This window comes from Epinephelus fuscoguttatus, linkage group LG19, assembly GCF_011397635.1.
Source record: "Epinephelus fuscoguttatus linkage group LG19, E.fuscoguttatus.final_Chr_v1".
In the NCBI taxonomy this organism is placed as follows: Eukaryota; Metazoa; Chordata; class Actinopteri; order Perciformes; family Serranidae; genus Epinephelus; species Epinephelus fuscoguttatus.
The window spans coordinates 36,296,390-36,316,459 of NC_064770.1; the positions used below are offsets into that span (position 1 = coordinate 36,296,390).

Here is a 20,070-nt window from a genome sequence, read left to right on the forward strand (position 1 = left end):
GCTAAAGACCTGTTTGGACTGTGGAGATATTTTTCCCTAACCGGTGAACAGCTTTGTCCTAACAGTACAACAACGATTACTAATGGTGATAGTTTTGGTTCATACAATTTGTAGACAGTGACAAAAATATACAGTCTTATCCCTTGAATTCCAAAAAGATGGGCCCGTTTTATAGCCAGTGTTGTGTGTGAAATTGCAAAATTGTAATATTCTCAGGAAAAAAAATCCCTAGAAAAAACTCAAAAGAGTTTCTATAAAAAGGTAATATTTTTTGGGGTGAAAGTCAAACAATTGACAGACAGAAGTCTAAATATTTCAAAATATGTCAAGGATAAAAACTGTACGATTTAGTTATTACTCATACTTGTGAACAGATCTGTCACTATTACTACTCACAGTAATAGTTTTGGTCCTCTGGTATAATTTAGTGACAATAATATAAATAAACAACATTTACTAATACTTACAGAATTAAAGTAATATTCAAATGTAATGTTTTTGGGCAAAAGATGGTCCAATTTCAGGATTTTTTTTAATGCACGTTGAGATAAAAATAGTCAATAAATAGCACTGTACATTTAATGTTTTACTCGCAAAAGAAAACATATAATAAAAAAGCTATTACTGATAAATGTGTGCCAAATTAGATGACCTTCACTTTCGTTTCTTAGAATATTTTTGTTTTGATTCTCAATCACCCCTCCCCCCCCAACCTTGACCTTAATTCTCCTTGTGGGGCCCCTGACTAACTCTCATCCTGGTCTCCCAGACCTCTGTCTACGCCCCTGTTAACCATGTCTTGGTGAAGTTAGTGTTGACCTCCGGAGAAGTAAACTGAACACGTGAATCCAAACACAGTCTGTGCGTCTGTGCGCGTCTCCAGTGCCTCTCTGAAAGGGTTAACCTCATCGTGGATCCATCTCCACATTGAACTCCGCCCCCAATTGTCGGGGCTGTTTGCCTCAAAAATCACACCACTCCAGATCCCGCCTTCCCCCTCTCGGGCCCCTCTGGGCCCCACCCACCGCTGGACCACATTGAAATGGGTCTGATGTTGTTGTCAAACAGTACAGTGTGCGGCGCATCCCTCCTCAGGAGCATCTCCAACAGGACAGCCTTCATTGTACTGGTGTCAAACAGCAGCCACGTTACTGACAGCCTCATAACACCAGCTCCCATCATCATCATCACCATCATCATCATCATCATCACAGCAGGCTCCAGTGTGCATGCATCTCTCAGTGCGGCTGAAAATCATGGGACGGTCGCGCTTTGCGTCATTGTTGTTTCTCCTCTGCTCCATCCTGCAGACAAGTAAGTTCACTCCATTTGTCCTAATTAAATCGTTAATTAGCTCCATCTGTGAGCTGGCAGCTGTGTTAAAGAAAGGTAAAAACACTCCTGAGCTTCACTTTGATGTTGTTTGATTCAAATATATGTTAACATAACGTTATAAATATGATTTTCAGTCAGCGTTCAGTGTGTGTGGGTTTAAATTGCCCACTCCTCTGACAGCACCGGATGCAAGGTGATGGGGGGAGGGCGCAATTATTCGCAGAATGTAGGTCAAATCTCTCCGCTGCCACAATGAGAGTTTCACCCTGATGCAGCCTCATAACATCCCATAATTTCACCCTGTATCCATCACTCATCATGCATTTTTTAATAGCTTAAAGTTGCACATTTTGTATATATTTTTTTTTATCCGTGCCACTTTTGAATGAGCTGCATGTTTTGTGCTTTTCACTCAGTGGCGCTCAGCTCCTGCAGCCAATGAGCTTTGAGCAGCGTGAATACAGTCTGTGCAAAGATGTCAAGCGGGGTTTCTGAAAAGCTGGTTTTTGCCATTCATAATGTGAGAGTTGGCGCCACTTGCATTTAAATAACTGTGGGGGAAAAAAATCTATACAGGGGGCTGCTTTGGGGGGTTTCACCAGCATTAATGTATTCACCCTACATGATGCAACATCCAGCCTGTTTGCAAGAGTCCCTTTATCCCCCATCATGTTGTACCTGAAACGCCCCACATTGTGGTGATGAACCGCTCCGACTCACCCTCCAATACAAACACACATTGTCTCCAGCCAGCATTCCTTCCTTGAGTTTTGGTTGGGGTGAAGTCACCGTCAGACCTGTTCCCAGAGTTCTGGGAAATGGTGTGTCTGTGTGGTGAAACATGTTGGAACTGGTTGTCATCCATCTGCATTTCCACACCAGTCCCAGAGACATGTGTAGTATTGAAACGTGTCCCGTCCCCCCATGTTGTGAAATGGTCGCCTCCCACACGTGTTGGACCAGAGAGTTAATCTGAGGAGAGACTCGTGATCTCAAAGTGAGCCCTTAAAGTTTTTAATCTCTCTTTGGGTTCGACTTTCTGACCACCTGATAGGAGATTTTGTTCTTAGATATTTAGTCCTCGCTTAAGGGCCGATCAATTAAACACACCCAGACATAAGAATTGGGCAACAAACATGAGCACAGTTGTTGTTTCCCCGGCATGGATCTGTGCTCAATCAATAACGCTGCCATTTAGTCCAGTTCAAGGACTGAACTCAACTGAGCCCATTGAGTAAATAACCAGCGTGAACTTTGGGGTGACGTGTCGTTGTGTTCAGGGAATATGAAGGGGAAAGTTTGAAATCTTTAAAGTCGGAACATTTGAGTGTTTTTTTGTCTGTGTTTTCCACAAGGATATCCCTCTGATAAGACCAGGTCTGTCAACATGAAACTGATTATTATCTTTATGGCAAGGTCAACAATGCACACCCTTTCACGTGAAGTCATAAAGATATGATTGGGTTAACAGTCGGTAGTAGATTTGCTTAACAGCCGCTACACCTGAATGAATGCAAACACGTGGGCCTGATCCCAGTATTTTTACACCTACCCTTAGTTTTCGAGCACCACCTTGCCCCTCAGGACAGAGATACAAGAGGTAGCGGTTGAAATCTTCAGCTATGAAATGGGACAACCCTTCGAGACCCTGATGTCATTAGTTGTTGATGACATTTGCGTAAACAGATGCAGTTCACAGTGACATTTGCCATTTGTTTGATGGAGATAGTAAAACATGGACGATTGCGATTCCTAGGGATTAGCAGTACCTGCTAATGTGTGCTCTCTTTTTTCTTTGATAACTTAAGATCCAGATGTTCAGGAGTTTTCTACCAGGAGCCAAATTATCCACAGATGTCTCTTCCTCTCTGAAACGAAAACATTGATGATTCAAATCGGTAAAAACACTGAATAAAGCAGTAACAAATAAGTATTTCTCGGATGCTGTGCGGCTTGTCTCAGATGAGTTTGCCCAGCTCAGCTGTGTGCTCACCTTTTTTCTCTGATAGCTTCCAGATCCAGACGTTCAGGAGGTTTTCACTAGGGATACACAATATTGGATTTTTTTTGCCGATATGCCGACTCATAACTTATTTGGCCGATGACTAATACCAATATATCCACTTTTTTTCCTCACCTAATGTTAGTGATCGTCAAGTCTCCTTTGTAGTAAAATTAGCATCATATTGTGCATGACATGAAATACAATACTTCTCAGTGTATCCAAGATTGATTCATCGAGCAAAGTAAGAAAAAGCATGTTGGCCGATTCTGATAGTTCACTTTAAAGCCAATATTGACCGATATCAATGACGTACAGATATTACCGTGCATCCTAAGTAGTGGTTGAAGTCTTTCCGACAACCCTTCGAGACCCTGATATGTCATCAGTTGTTGATGACATTTACGTAAACAGATGCAACTCACAGACAACTCGTAGCAATTAGCAGTACCTGCTAATGTCATGCCAGTATCATAAAAGAAGCAACAATGTATCTGCTACATCAGTGGTTCCCAACTGGTCCAGACACGGGGTCCAGATTTCTCTCTTCATTAGCTCAAGGTTCACACAGTTTAATATAATCACCCATGCCGCCATGCCGTCGAGCTAGTTTGCTGTCACTGTCATGTAACTGTCAGGTAGTCGCTAACTTTACATCGTGAAACAACATTTCAAAATAAAAGCTCTGAGCTAGAAATTCCCAGTACTTAAAAATAGTCTGCTTTACCAGCTTGATACGATTGCAAGTCACTTGCGGTCCATTCAGAGTGGACCAGTGACCTACTTTTGAACCACGATCCACCAGTTACAGCGATACAGAGCACTACTACAGTGGCAAAATCTGCAGAAGACATAACTTTGACCGATGGCACCAGGTGTTTGACCTCACCAGGAAGCTGTTATGATTTACTGAGCTGTCAGACATTCACAGCGATGCATAATTTACGTTTTGTCTTTCCCTCATCCATTCTTAAAGGACACAAACTTATGAAAATGTAAATACTTAATGAGACTGTATTTTCTTGTAGAAAGCTCTTACTGTATCAGGCTTTGATTGACACTAAACACCTCCCTCTGCCCCATTTAAGAAACAGGTGGCCATCCAGGGTTTTGAGCCCCCGGGGCCGGAGGGAGGAATGGCCTCCAGTGCTGTTTCATGTAGTGCTGCCTCTCTGATGTACGGTCTAATTGCTCCGTCTGGTTCAGTGGCTTCATTGGGTCCATTAAAGGTGGGGGGCGGGGAGGGTGACACCGCCGTGTCTTTAAACTCATTCCAAATGATCCTGCCGGCAGAAATGAGATTTCTATTGTGTGTTATGAATTTGCCATATCAGCAGCTCCCTGATAAAGGCTGATAAAGGCAGGCGCACATACAGTAAGTGTCCCAGTTTGACTCATGTTTAACCATTTATCCGCCCTAGTTAAACAAGTCCCAACAGGCACATGTGTGTGTGTATAATGCCTGAGTGTAAACTGTAACTCCAAGCCTCTATCTCCTCTGGCGGCATATTTATTACCATCTTTGACATCGGTGAAGACGCAGCCCCGCCCATATAATGAACCCAGAAATGCACCCGAGTAACAACTTCTCCGGCAAAGGGTGAAGTTTTTTAGATTACATTTGTCTTGTCACACGAGGCGTTGCTCTATCTGCTCTTAAAAAAATAAAAATAAATAAAATGTTTTTACGCCCACCATTGTCAGTCTGTCCGTTAGTTGGTCCACTGCTTTGTCCCGACTGAAATGCCTGAACAGTTACTGGATGGATTACCATGAAAGTTTGTAGGGACTAGGGTTGCAACGGTGGAAAATGCCGCAGTTTCACAGTATTACAGAATTATTATTTCAGTCACAAACACTTCAGTCAAAGAAAACTTTATTTCCATTCACAGTATTATATTGTATTTGGCGGCATGGCTTTGTTCTGGGGCCCCTCTGCCCTTCCACGCGCATATGAGGAAAGCCTCAAGGCGTAAGAGAGCCCACCTCACTGTCCTTCCACGCCTAAAATGCATAATTTCACAGCAGCATTTCTAAAGAATTACGATTCATGTTTTGACGTTTTGGGGCGTTTTTTTGCAATGAAATTGTGGATCCAAGTGAAAATTGCAAACATAGCTGCCATTTTGTCTTTATATAACTAATTAAAAATTGAAGGCAGCTTGTTCTGAGTTTTTGACCACGTATATTTAATCTAACTCACCTCGATTCTTTCAGCATGTGCAACAGATCTGAATTGAACAGCCTCTGTCGTGGTGATTTGTCGTATCTGTTGTTGAAGTGTTTCAGACGTTCTCTGGGTGTGTTTGTGGTAGAAAAGTGTTCGTCAGTTGATGCCGTTTGTGCACATGGTGCAAAACAGTTTGCCTTCGCTTTCACGCAGAACATCAGGGACTTACCTTGCGCGGTCTTTAGCAGTAATTTTGTCGGTAAATTTGAGACTTTCATGTTGCACATGTCTGTAACTCCACAACCAGAGACAAGGAAGTAAGTTTGGTGATTGGTGGAACTCACAGGAAACTACAGTGACTGGTCAAAGTTGCAGAAATTTTGCAGCGATTTAAGTAAAAGGTGCAGGATTCAACAGGATTAGTTGTAGGAGGTATGTAGGAGGCCCTGGGGCAGACACGGGACACACTGGAGGGATTATATATCTCATCTGGCCTTGGAACACCTTTGGGTCCTCCAGGAGGAGCTGGACAGCATTGCTGGGGAGAGGAACATCTGGGGTGCTTTGCTTGGCCCGCTGCTTCTGTAACCCCGGCCCTGGATAAGTGGACGAAAACAGATGGATGGTTGAATTTGTGTTAATTGTTGTGATAGTCAGTACAGTTCTTGTCCTCCTCTAGCGTGCCTATAACATTGTTTAATAGAGCTCTGCAGAGATATTATTCCATGTGGCCTCTTTTCATCTGCAGCCATGTCTGTGTTTACAGAGTCTTCCTGTATCGGCTGCTGATAGATGATAACCAAAACATCGGCCCTTTTAGCTGAACTGTGTGTTTATATCTGTCTGTCGTAGATGCATTGACAACATGTGGAGCCAGGCAGTTCCAGTGTGGGAATGGGAAATGTATAACGGCGCGATGGGTGTGTGACGGCACGGACGACTGCGGAGACGGCACTGATGAACTTCCTGGTACCTGCAGTGAGTATCACGTGGCAGTCAACATGAGAATGGACTTGTTGTTGCTTTGCTTTGTCGATCCCACAATCCCTCAGTGTGATGATTGTGTAGTCTCAGTTACAGTTGTCTGTGTTCTTCACTTCCAGTGTCCAAAACGTGCAGACCGACAGAGTTCAGCTGCGCGGACCGCCTTAACCAGTGTATACCAAGCACCTGGCGCTGTGATGGAAAAGCTGACTGTGAGAATGGAGCTGATGAAGACAGCTGTGGTGAGCTGACAGGCTGCGACAGGCCCACACATCTGTCTGACTGTTTCCTAAATCATAAGTGATTTATCTTCTTACATTGCTCTCAGCTTCCTTCTCTTGTTCTTCTTCCCTGCTCTGAAGTGTCCCTGGTTTTCATCACTCTCCGCCTCCTCTCTTTTAGCACCAAGGCAGTGCACAAACACCGAGTTCCGCTGCAGGAACGGCCAGTGCGTGTCGTCTTCCTTCGTGTGTGACGACGAGGCGGACTGTGATGACGGCAGCGACGAGGCCTCCTGCCCACGCGTCACCTGCAGCCCCACGTCCTTCCAGTGCAACAACACCGTTTGTGTCCCCCGCCTGTGGGCCTGCGACGGCGACACTGACTGCGCAGACGGCTCGGACGAGTGGCCCCAGAACTGTGGTACGAAGGCGCCCAACACCGCTCCCACTCATCAGTGCTCGTCACTGGAGTTCCACTGCGGCAGTGGAGAGTGCATCCACGGCAGCTGGAAGTGTGACGGAGGAGCTGACTGCCATGATCGGTCGGACGAAGCCAACTGTGGTGAGTACTGATTACAGAGTTCTTCTTTTTCTCTTGATCACATGTCGTCATCTCTTGTACTCAAATATTTACCTGTTGCGTCCTTCCAGCTCGCACCACCTGCCGTCCTGATGAGTTTGAGTGCGGTGATGGCACCTGCATCCACGGCAGCCTCCAGTGCAACCATCAGTACAACTGCAGGGACATGAGTGATGAAATTGGCTGCGTCAACGGTATGTTTCTTCTCCACTACCCTTGTCCTGGTTGCTTACAGATAAATACCTGTGTCTATAACCCCTGGATTCTATCAGGTGCGACTTCGGTGTGGCTTCGAAGCCGCAAAAATACACATGTAGTGTAGTTTTGACTGAGTTGTGATGCAGTTACACAGAGCAAATCAAGCCAGGTAGGAAGTTGAACGGCAGAGTCCGGTCAAATAAAACCCTGTAAATATACATATAAATGAAAATATAGATATGAATATGTTATTAAGATGAATTTATTTTAAATCTTTGATCCGTATCACTCATAACTGGACTCTTGTCTAATGTTTTTAGTGCTTGTTTATGTGATGATTCAGTGGTTTCATTGCTGTGGAGTGACCAACTTATCAGACAGTATGTGATGTGGGAGACGACCATTGAGAAGAAGTATATCTTGGCAGCTTCAGTTGAGAGGAAGTCCCTGATAAACAACCTGAAGTTTGATAAACACCCCCACGTGCAAAATTACCAAACAAAAACCAGTCTTCATGGGAAACTGTTATACTGCTACAGATCACAGGAGCAAGATTAAAGGGAAATAAGTGGACTTTAAAAGGCATTACATCTGTCTGTAGGCCACAGGACAACAAAGTAGGAAATAACAGTGATAAAAGCATTTAAAACAGACAAAAAAACGAAGTACATAGCCTGTAGACTCATGGTAGAAGCACAGTTATCAAGGCAAAACGACCAAATCAGCAAGCCTACAAGATCGGCTGCTTTGCTTCTGAAATGCCCCCAGTGTGGTACGACGCACAGCGAAGGACGAAACAAAACAAAGTCAGGGCCGGAACGCCCAAATCCAGGCTTAACTGAATCTCTTTTCCACAGCGACCCACTGCGAGCCCCCAACTAGATTCAAATGCCGAAGTGGGGAGTGCATCAGCATGGAGAAGGTGTGTGACAGGAAGCGTGATTGCAGGGATTGGTCGGATGAGCCTCTGAGGCAGTGTGGTGAGTACAGAAACCTCTCATCCATAACTGTCTGCTTTAATTACCACTGTTGTGTATCTAATGAGGGTGTCTGCAGCCGGAGAATGCTGCACGTCCTCAGAAAAAGAAAGATGGTGAACCTCTCCTTCTTCCCCCCGCAGGCTCCAACGAGTGTCTGTACAACAACGGCGGCTGCTCTCATATCTGCAAAGACCTGAGGATCGGCTACGAGTGCCTGTGTCCTACTGGGTATCGCTTGGTTGACGCGAAGCACTGTGAAGGTAACAGCTTCCCACGCTTCAGTCAGATTAACAAATGATGGTGCAATCTGTTTACTCTGACGCAACCTCTGCCATGTCACCGCTTGTGTTGCCAGATTCAAAAGGTTTCTGTAATTCCTATGAACACGATGACTCAGAATCCTGTTTCATCACAGTCATGTTTAATTTCTTTTTTTGCCCTCTTCTTTGTATCAGATATCGACGAGTGTGCCAACCCCGACACCTGCAGCCAGATCTGCATCAACCAGATGGGCAGTTACAAATGCCAGTGTGAGGAGGGTTACCAAGTCGACCCATCAACCAAAGCCTGCAAGGCCATCGGTAAACACCAGCTCTCTGTGTTCTTTCCACAGTGTCTCCTGATTTATTATGCAACAGACACAGATACTGATACATGAACATGAATCATTTTATGTTTATATAGATAATGAATGTAACTCCCTCATTAAACCCTACTAGTGTGGATCAGTCTGGTTGAGGCTGTTACTGAAATTTAAATTCTTCACATTTTGTTGCAACTGTTTTCAATCATTTTTCAAAAGAAGATAGATCTGTTTATGGACATACTTGTGGAAACAGTACACATGGTTTCAGGCAACAGATTGGGTGTTTCATAACAGTCAACAGACATTTGAGAGTTGGCATTGTTAGAAGCCAAGCCGTCAGCTTCCATGGTGCACTGCTAGTTGGGTATCCCAAATGCCAGAATAATTGGTGGCATTGTATGTTCGTGCAAACCATAAATATGTTTTGTATTTGTATGTTATTATGTAGCGGATATGTTGAGACTTAACGTTAGTTTTAGGCACACAAACCACATGGCAGGATGTTCACATGCACTGGTACCAGAATTCGTATATAACCCACGTAATCCCGCAGGCTGCACTCATGTGACCAGTATGCTAATGGGAGTAAAGAAGGAAGTAGTAAGGTAAAAGCGAACATCCGTGTTAGGAGGTAAGTTGTGCTGGTAGATGGTCAAACAAACACAGGACTTTCCCCCAGGAGACCAGTGTTCAGAACTCTGTGTGTGAACTGTGTACATCGTCATGTTACGTTAGGTATGTAATGTGACAACATCCAACCGTAATTTTTTCCCCAAACCTAACCTGACAGGTAGGGGCACTAATTAATTGGGTGCTAAATATTGGTTATGGTCAGGCAATGTCATCTTGTTTTTTTGGCCTTACAAATACCAAGTTTGGTTGGCACATTCCTGTTTAGAAATGCAGCGATGTCTCAGAGAAAAACAACCCGTTTTGTTGTTTGTTGGCCTCGAACAGTGGTCTGCAGCTTGACTGGCATTTTGCCTAGGTGACATGCCATCCACCACCCCCTCCACCTCACAGTGACAAAGTCAGCTCATATACTACGTCAGTTTAGAAATGTTGATATGATACGTATGAAACATACCACTCTAACAAACTCATGGTTTGCAGAAATGTACAGTGGCAACATTCTCTTCTGGCGACTGGACTGGACTACATGCCACAGACCTGTAAAGCCTGCAAATGTTGATAGAAGACAGTTTCCTTTGATAGGGTTAGAGGAATTAAGACATCTGTCCAATTACAACATTGGACTTGTGGGAGAAACCAACATGTAGTTTAGTTCGCATTTTTCGCTTTCACAGCAGGAAGATAAATTAAGCTTAAATTACTTCTCTTGGTTATCACAATTTTTGTCCGAACAAGTACACAAGTGAAAATTATATGAGGATATATAACTGCTTAGAAAAATAAATAATTCAAATTTCAGTTTGACAATAAACAAACATTCATAAAAAAATTTACTTATAAAAAATAAATAACCTACAAACTCTGGTTTTTCAGGTACGATAGCCTACCTTTTCTTCACCAACCGTCATGAGGTCAGAAAGATGACGTTGGACAAAAGTGAGTACACCAGAGTGATCCCCCGCCTGAAGAACGTTGTGGCTCTTGACATGAACATGGCCGCCAAAGAGATCTACTGGTCCGACATCTCCCAGAAGAAGATTTACAGGTGAGCGAGAACGAAATCAGAATCAAAGCAGTGTTTTTGTTTCTTTTACTCCTGCTTGACTCGTCGCTTCCATCCCAGAGCTCAGATGGACTCGGCCGATGACCCCACTCATCACAGCGTAGTGATTGGCAGTGGCATCGATGCTCCTGAAGGCATTGCTTTTGACTGGATCCATGGTAACCTGTACTGGACCGACAGCATTCGCAGCACCATCTCCGTGGTAACCGCTGACGGTAGCCGGCGCAAAACTCTCTTCCACCAAGACTTGTCTAAACCCCGCGCTATTGTGGTGGACCCCCACAGCAAGTAAGTCTAACAATACTAGTACAAGTACAGTGATGCACAAAATCTTCATACACTCTCCATTAAAGCTGCACGATAGGAGGGAAATATGCGCCAACATTGTTAAATATTGTGAAATCTACTCAGGATAAATAAACAGATATATTAAGATAAGTATGTTTTCTTCGTGTATAATCACCTGAAAATAAGAATCACTGTGCTTTTGTTAACTTGAGACTAGGGCGAGTTACCCGACGGCACTTGAATCCTGAATGACGCTGTATCTTTACCATGTGAAAATGACAAAAGCTCTCTGGTGCCCACTGAACTACCATGACACTACTGAGAGGAGTGGATGTGGAGAGAAATGAAATCGGCAGGAGGAGAGCTCGTTAAGTTAGCTATTAGCAGTTAGCAGCTAGTTATCGTTGCCTCTAAGCAGGTGGATGCATTGATTTACATTGTGAAGCCTTCAAGCTCTATCCAGCACTTATTTTAGTGAGAAATCTTAATTTTTGAAACAGTTCATCTCTCATTTCCACTCTGTTGTCCTACTTAAACAGCGCAGCTAACCTACGCAGGGTGGTAGCGATAAAATCTAAAATATAAAGCTTGTATGGAAATACAGTTAATCTTCATGGATTATATTGATGCCGAATTGACAAAAATACTGTCAACATTTGATGCCTTTTATCTTGTGTGTCTTGAGTTACGTGTTTTTGCAGATATGCAAGGAATTTTTAAAATGCCATATTTCTTAAAGGGAGTTTGGTGTAATATTTTCCACCAGAAGCAGGATGGGAAATAATCTCAAAAGGAATCTAGTTGTAGTCTTGAAAATCGTGGCTCTGCAAGATCCCCAGACTTTGCAAAGTGCTATGGAGTGTGATTTAAACAACTTGACTTGTCTAAAGGAAGGTATTGATTTCAATGTTTTATTGACACATCTCTGTCCTCCCAGCTTCATGTACTGGACTGACTGGGGGACTCCCGCTAAAATTGAGAAGGGAGGTTTTAACGGAGTTGACCGCAGCGCTCTGGTCACCGACAACATTGAGTGGCCCAATGGAATCACACTCGGTAAACTCTAACATTCATGTCTCTGGTTTCATGGTGTCATTTTTTATCTATCCAGTGAATGCCAGTGGTCAGACCTGTTGACCCCCCTCTCTCGTCTGCTTCCTCCCCAGACCTGCTGAACCAGCGGCTCTACTGGGTGGACTCCAAGCTGCACACCCTCTCCAGTATCGACGTGCAGGGCGGTGGTCGACGCACCCTCATCATTGACGAGCACAGGCTGGCTCACCCGCTTGGCCTCACTGTGTTTGAGGTACACATTTCCCTCCTGATAAGCTCTGTTACACATCAACCCAGAGCCGACTGTCAGATACAACATGCCTCCTCACCACACGTGTAAACAGTAGTATTTCTCACCGCTGTGACTCAGTGCGCAGTCTCTGAAATACTAAGCCTGGTTGTTCTTTGTGCTTCTAGGAAAAAGTGTTCTGGACGGATGTCAGTAACAGTGCAATCCTCAGTGCAAACAGGCTGACGGGTGGTGACATCACACCACTGGTAGAGCACTTGTCATCGCCAGAAGACATTATTCTCTACCATAACCTCAAACAACCCACTGGTAAGAGACACTGCTGCCCCAGACTGATTCAGAAATCAGACGCCTGTTGACTCAGGTTCTTTGTTTGCATATCAGATTATGTTTGTCCTTTTTATTAAATACTGAACGCTGGACAAATGTTTTCATTCACTGCTAATTTGACAGAGGTTCCTCCCTGACCACAGCTACATAGCAGCTACCTAACACCTGCAGTAAATTTTAAGTTTCGATCCTATTCATTTACTGGTATTATTATTCCAATGCTCAGTAATGTCTTTGGTAAAGTATCGCTTAATTTAAAAGCAGCAGCCAGAAATGTCCATAGTATTGCCTGCTTAGGTCCATAAGTCAAACAGTTGCATTTGTATGATAATGTTGATAATGGCTTGAAAACATGTTAAACACTTAAACTAAAGTCAAATTTCATTGTTTTTTTTACGTTGCAGGAAGGGACTGGTGCCAGGTGTCCGGCTGTGAATTCTTGTGCCTGGCAGCTCCTCAAGTGGGCAGACACCCCCCCAAATACACCTGTGTCTGTCCAGACAACATGATGTTAGCCAGGGATATGAGGACATGTGTGCCTGGTGTGTAAAGGATCAAAGACAGATTATACTGTAGTAGTGTAATATCTTAAAATGATCTAAATGACTATTCGCAATGTTCAAGTGGTCCTATTTCTGGCTCTCACCCTTCCCCCTCTGTTTTTGTTCTTCACCAGCTGTGCCAACACCTGCAGCTCCCGTGCTGCCTCAAGTCCCTGCTACCAACCCTCCCCCTCCTCGGCCAACAGTACCAGCCAGCACCACACCTACACCCCAGGTCCACACCACACCTACACCCCAGGTCCGCACCACCACAGTGCCCGCTGTAATCACCACCACTGCGGCCAGGCCAGCGCCACGCACCACCAAGCCTCCTGTAAGGACCACCACGCCTGAACCAAAGACCCCATCACCCCGTCCAGTGAACCCCAAAATTCTCCAGACCACCACAGAGACTCCAGTCACTTCATCAGGCAAGTACCATCAATGTGGTTTGGCATTATTACGATTATTAAAGTTCAGATTTTTTGAAGTGGGGTTGAATGAGGTGCTTATACATAGTCAGTGTGTTACCTTCAGTCGATGGGGGTCAGCACGCCCCCAGTTTGGAGAAGCAGGCTGGAGTACTAACATAGAAGCTGAGCAATGTACTGCTGTCTCACGAGATGTGACTTGTTGGACCTAACCAGAAGCTGTTTGAGCCTTTGATATGGATATGGAATTGATAGGGTTGATCAGACATTGCTTTATTTATCATTTATTAGAAAGCTATTCACAAAACAAGCTTTGGATTGAGCTTCAGATTTTTTTTGATCACAAGATTAAAAGATTGAACACGAGTTTATCACGAGTATGGAGACTCGTAAAAAGTATATAATCTGTACTGGCCATGGATGCAGATCTGATGACAAGTTTGGGGGGGACACAATCAGTTGTGTTTTTTTTTAATTGCACGTGTGCAAATCATGCCCACAGAGATTGCCAGCATATTTCACGATTTCATAGAGGCTCATCACCATCACCAAGTCATTCAAAAAGCACTACAAAGAGAATCATATGCTTACCTTTACTATTTATTTCTCTTAAACAGCCAGTGGTACATGGAACCAGCCATCACCCTCCTTTTCACTGCTTCGCTGTTAGTTAATGCTACTTCTAGTTTCAGGGTCTCAGGCATGTTATGTCCACTCACGTTCTCATCTCTCGCCTCTCACGGATTCCCATTTCTCCTCATCATCTTCCCTTTATCCCAGTATATAGGACTACTGCATACATTTGTTCAATTTAAGCTATTTAGAATTGGGGGGACAATTTGTGTTTTTCAGAATTTGGGGGGGGGGGGGGGGCATGTCCCCCCCGTCCCCCCCGGGATCGGCACCCATGGTACTGGCTACTTGTTTTATCCGGGTACTCGGCTCAATTCTAGTAACGGATGATTATTTAGCTGATTTCAAAAATCAAGCAGAAGGTAAAGAGACACTTCAGACACTTGAAATAATAATCTGAGCTTGTCTGTGGCAAACATGACCACTTTAAATAGACGTACAGCTGTGCGGCAGCTGGCTGCAGCTATCTCTCTTAACATCAGGAAATAGGGTCCAAGTCAAAAATTGCCGAAGTTGTCCTTGAACTTGGGGCAGCTATGTCTCAGAGGTAGAGCGGGTCATCACTAATCAGAAGATTGGCGTTTTGATCTCTGGCTCCTCCAGTCCATTTGTCAAAGTATCCTTGGGCAAGATACTGAACCCCAAATTGCTTCCAATGGCTGCGCCATCGGTGTGGAAGTGCGTGTGGATGCTTACTGAGTAGCAGGTGGCACCCTGTGTGGTAGCCTCGACCACCAGTGTGTGAATGGGTGAATGTGACATGTAGTGTAAAAGTGCTTTAAGGGGTTAGAAGACTAGAAAGGTGCTATACAAGTGCAGTCCATTTAACGTCGCTGAACACAGGAGCTGCTGGTCTGCTGCTGCCTCGATCACTTATTTTGTTTGTTTTATTGTGTGACTTTGGCGTTTAGAAGGGTTAGTTTGGATTCGCAGTGGACTGCTTAGCTTTTGTGTTGCCACTCCTACTGCTTCTCCAAACTGGGGGCGTGCGGACTTCCATCTGCTGTATTCAATACACTGACCAACAGGTACCCGCACAAACCTACGTCAAACATCGGAACTAACCCTTAAAGGTCGAACTGCCAGACAAAGTTTGTTTTGTTTGAGTGCATTGCTCTCAGCTCTGACACACATGTATATACAGTGCAGGCCGGCTTCATGTATCATTAACTTCTCTTCATGTGTTTGCTGTCTGCAGATATCCGACATGAATTTGCTGCTGTACCCGACGCTGCCTCGCCCACCCCGATCGCTCTGTATATTGCTCTACCTCTGGGTGAGTCGCTGTGGCAGCTGCTGCAAAGGCGGCTTCTTCACAGAATATAGAAATTATCTGAAATAATAAAAGCATCATGTCTCATCATCTCTTTCCCCGTGTCTGCCTCATGTAGCGATTGTCTGTCTGGTGGCTGTTGGTGGCGTGCTGCTATGGAGGAACTACAGGCTGAAGAACACCAACACAATTCACTTTGACAACCCTGTTTATCAGAAAACCACAGAGGACCAAGTGCACATTTGGAGGAGCCACAGCCCTGACGGTTTCTCCTACCCAAAAGTGAGTCTAGTTTGACAGCTTATAGTTCGGCCTGAATTTAGTACACTTTATTGTGATCAGCACACACAGGCCACAGTATATATTATCTCTGACATGCTTTTATTTGCTGTCCCATCAGAGACAAATCGTGAGCTTGGATGAAGAGGCAGACAACCCGGCCTTCACAGAAAACTGAGACGCGTTGCGCAGAGTGGAAAGAAAAGCCTCGATGATAAGCTACCTTGGACGTCCGTTTGTATATTTACCTCACACAGCACAAAGATATGGAAGTCAAAGCCAATATCAAAACCACTATATCCTCACAGACGAACAAGCGCTCTGCAGTGGGAAAACCAGGGTCAAACGTATTTTCAGGTTGCACATTTTTTTCCCATCAAGTTGACAATCCATTTCTCACTAGATCTTACCAAATCAGCAGATGATGGATTCTTTGATCCAACTTTTTTTTTTTTTTTTTTTTTTACTCGCTATCCTCACTGTGATGCTGATGATATAGCTGCTATGTTTACATGCACACTAATATTCTACTTTTATTTTGTATATTACAGTTTCCGGATTTGATTCGGGTCATGTAAACAGTGTTTGAAGTGGTACAGGACATGTTAGGGAACATTAATCAGAGTATGCACAGCTGCATGTTAACGGGAAAATGAATCGAATATTCATTTTTATTAGCCACAGTTTAGTAGGAATATTGTATTTTTCGGAATGGGTGAAAAAAAGGAATATTTTGTGCATGTAAATGTAGGAGTTGTTGAGGCTTCATAATGTCTCGTTTTTCATGCATCAGTTTAACTGAGCTCATTTAATACAACTTATAAATAGGAATTCCCTCTAACGCAGAGATACTCAACTTGCCCGCTGGGTGGCCCGCTGACTGTTTTTTAATTGGAGAAGAAAACAAATTGATTCACAGTGGGATTTTTTTGTACTTTTAATGTAAAATAAGGTGCCAGAGTGCACAAAAAAGCATCAAAATAGAGCTTGTGCATTTAAAACAATTGCAACTGGAGGATCCCTCATTTTAATAATTATTATAATAATAATTATTATTTAAGGTGGCAGGGTTGTACAGTGGTTAGCACTGTTGCCTCACAGCAGAAGGGTTGAACCCACTGACTGGGGCCCTTCTGTCTTCCTTCCACGGTCCAAGGACATGCAGGTTGGGACAGCCCCCCCTGTGACCCTTACAGTCGGTTACAGATAATGATTTAATGAATGAAAAATTATTTATATATTAATTATTGTTTGTTCATTAAAAATGCAATCCTCCTGCCATTTTGCAAACGTGGCACCAGGGCAAAGCAAGTTGAGTATCTCTGCTGTAACGTGTTTTAATTCACACACGTGTTGTAAATATAATTTTTGTCTGTTTGTGGAACATTATCAAACCTTATTTGCTTTGTTTTTTGGCCACTTTCATATCTGTACGGTAAATAAAAGGCCACCACTATCTCCAGACGCTACGCTATGCTACGCTTAGCTTAGCTTAGCTCAAAGACTGGAAACAGGGGAAACAGCTAGCATTGTGAGAATTTGGTAGTTCTCACACTTTTGTGATAGGTGTTTTATTTTTGTTTTGTTTGATTATTTGTGAGCTTTAGAGATGTCGGTGGACATATTTTATCACATTTGGACAGAGCTAGGCAAGCTAACCCTTGTTTCAACTCTTTGTGCTAAGCTAAGCTAAGCTAACCAGCCACTGGCTCCATCCACATATTTATCAGATATGACAGTGGTATCAATCATCTCATTTAACTCTCGACAGGAAAGCAAAGATGCATATTTCCCATTATGTTATACTATTCCTTTGATTGTGATGAAGCTGGAGCCAGGAGGCGCTCACCTTAGCGCTAATACTCATTGCTTTTAAGCTTTACTTTCTGTGTGTAGCAACAACAAAAAATAATGTTCACCTAATAAGTGAGCTTTAGACATGCTCGTTGGTGGATTTAATTACATTTGGACAGAACCAGGCTAGCTGTTTGCCCTGTTTCCAGTATATATGCTAAGCTAAGCTAAGCTAAAGTAAGCTAATCTCCTTATGTCTCCAGCTCTGTACTTATTACCGACATTTCTCTTTGTTGTTGACTTTTATCCCAAGACAAACACTAACACCAGAGCAGATTTAAAGTTGAGTGTACAGTGGCTGAATGTAATACTGACAGGAATTCTGCATGTGCCAGTTTAACCAGCGTGACCTCAATAAGTCTTAATGATGTGTGTGTCGTTATGAGTTCAATACCAGTCATTGCCTCAGTCGTGAAACACAAAAAACCACCAGAAGCAACCTTATCTTGCAGAAATATGTGAAATGACCACGTCCTCGTATCACCCCATTACATGGTGGTGGTATATAATGTGTTAAAATTATGTAGGGGAATGGTCGGAGTTTTAAACATGCGATTAATGTTTCATTAGGTTGAAGGAACAAAACTACTTGGTTAGGTTTAGGGGGAAAAACTCTTCGTCACACTTAGAAAAAGATTGTGTTTTTGGTTAAAATTGGTATGTTTGTTAAGTATGAGGCGTAAGTATGTCATGTAATGTCACGTGACACAAGTACGTATTGTTAAGATAAGTAAATGTTACCTTCGGGTTTCAAACAGGACACAAACTGCGGTCTCCTGGCTGAAAGTCATATGTTTGTTTGACTTTCTCGCTTTTTACACTACATATAGGATTGCATGATGATGTTTAACCAGGAATTTCGTTTCAGTTTTTGAAGATTGCAGATAACAATTAGAATACCGTCAGTGTACATCGCTCAGGAGGTCTTTCTGCTGTCGAATTATCCGTAGAGTTCTCCTCCTCAAAATCCGGTATCTCATTATTAATATAATCTCTCACGAAGACTCACTCCCTATGTAGATATAAACAGCTCACTCTAGGGTAACAAAAACACAAAGACTCTTATTTTCAGGTGTGTATGCACTAAAGAAAATACACTTATTATATTCCATTTCTTCCAAAACATTCCCCTAAATCCTACACTCTAAAACTTTAAGAGGTTGTCATCATTTCACTTATTTTTGTGAAACCAGGCTGACCCAAAAGGTCCTAAACACACTGCTGTAGCTGACCTCTAATAATACTCACTGTGCCTTGATTTATACTGCGCTCTGTAATAGCCTTCAGATTTCACATATCACCATATGGTAACAACATAATGTTCTTCAGCAGCTGTCTTTTGTTCCTTAGTTTCTCTGAACCCTTATCCAGCTCCATTCTCTTGATTTGTGATTGGCTGTCTGAGCACTGGGGAGCCACCCCTAAATTTTCCTGCCCTACGCCCCTCTTGGGGGGACCAGTGCATTCCTCAAAGACTGAGAGGCTTTGATGCAACCACATGTGACCAGTGGGGCCATGTCTAATTCTCTGTACCATGGCACGTGACCTGTATATTTACATCCTCCCCCAGGACCAAAACTTGCCTCCCACATTCCTGAAAAAGAGCCATGTGCCCCATCATGGTTTTAAAAACACAAGTTGCTTTGAGCTCCTTTATTTGTATTGCTGACAAATGTGTGCCTTTTTAATTACATGTTTTGCTCACATGTTCATGTTGGTGGTATTGAACTCAGTGGATATGTATAAAATCAGTGTGTCTTCCTGTTTACAGTTAATTGTCTGAGGGATGTTGCAGTGTTACTTTCAATTGAGGTAACATCTAACAAAGACGTGTTGAGTTAGGTTAATGACTGTTGTGAGGCTTTTAGAAAGAAAACACGTGTCTAGTCAAGCTGTACATAATGTCATTTCACATTCACCAGATTAAGCATGTAAATATAATGTTCATAAATGTAAATATTGGTTCTTTACTGTTTTTTGGTAATAATGTCACTGTTTTAGACTTTGTTGTAAACTTTAAACATTTGCTGTACATAAATAAATGCTTCTATTTATTATAGAATCACTACCGTCTGGGTTCCATTCTTATAGACTTATGACTTTTGGCTACTTTCGCACATTGATCTTGTAAATGTGGATAATGTTACAGGGTTTTTTCTACATACCATTTGATTGTTAATGTTTAGGCCTTTTTGTCAAGTTGAATTAGTAGCCTATGGCAGAAGCTGTGTGTTAAAAACTTTTATCAGTTACTTTCAGCTAAACATGTCAACCGTTAATACTTTAGCTACCTATTTCATCTGTTTATCAACTACTTTTAGCTAACTATTTCAGCAGTTTATCCATTACTTTTAGCTGAGTATTTCAACCGTTTATCCATTAATT

General features: G+C 43.0%; 1 protein-coding gene across 1 annotated transcript; it reads left to right on the forward strand.

Moving 5' to 3' along the window:
- The first annotated feature begins 1,025 nt into the window (after nucleotides 1–1,025).
- Nucleotides 1,026–19,750, forward strand: ldlra (low density lipoprotein receptor a). Its single transcript, XM_049560669.1, has 18 exons — nucleotides 1,026–1,314; nucleotides 6,360–6,485; nucleotides 6,611–6,733; nucleotides 6,894–7,274; nucleotides 7,364–7,486; nucleotides 8,348–8,470; nucleotides 8,611–8,730; nucleotides 8,926–9,051; nucleotides 10,563–10,734; nucleotides 10,813–11,040; nucleotides 11,978–12,096; nucleotides 12,207–12,346; nucleotides 12,511–12,652; nucleotides 13,078–13,215; nucleotides 13,350–13,646; nucleotides 15,478–15,555; nucleotides 15,671–15,834; nucleotides 15,953–19,750. Exons 1-18 carry the CDS (start codon nucleotides 1,230–1,232, stop codon nucleotides 16,007–16,009), a joined length of 2,742 nt encoding a protein of 913 aa, XP_049416626.1. The 5' UTR covers nucleotides 1,026–1,229; the 3' UTR covers nucleotides 16,010–19,750.
- Nucleotides 19,751–20,070: the final 320 nt, after the last annotated feature.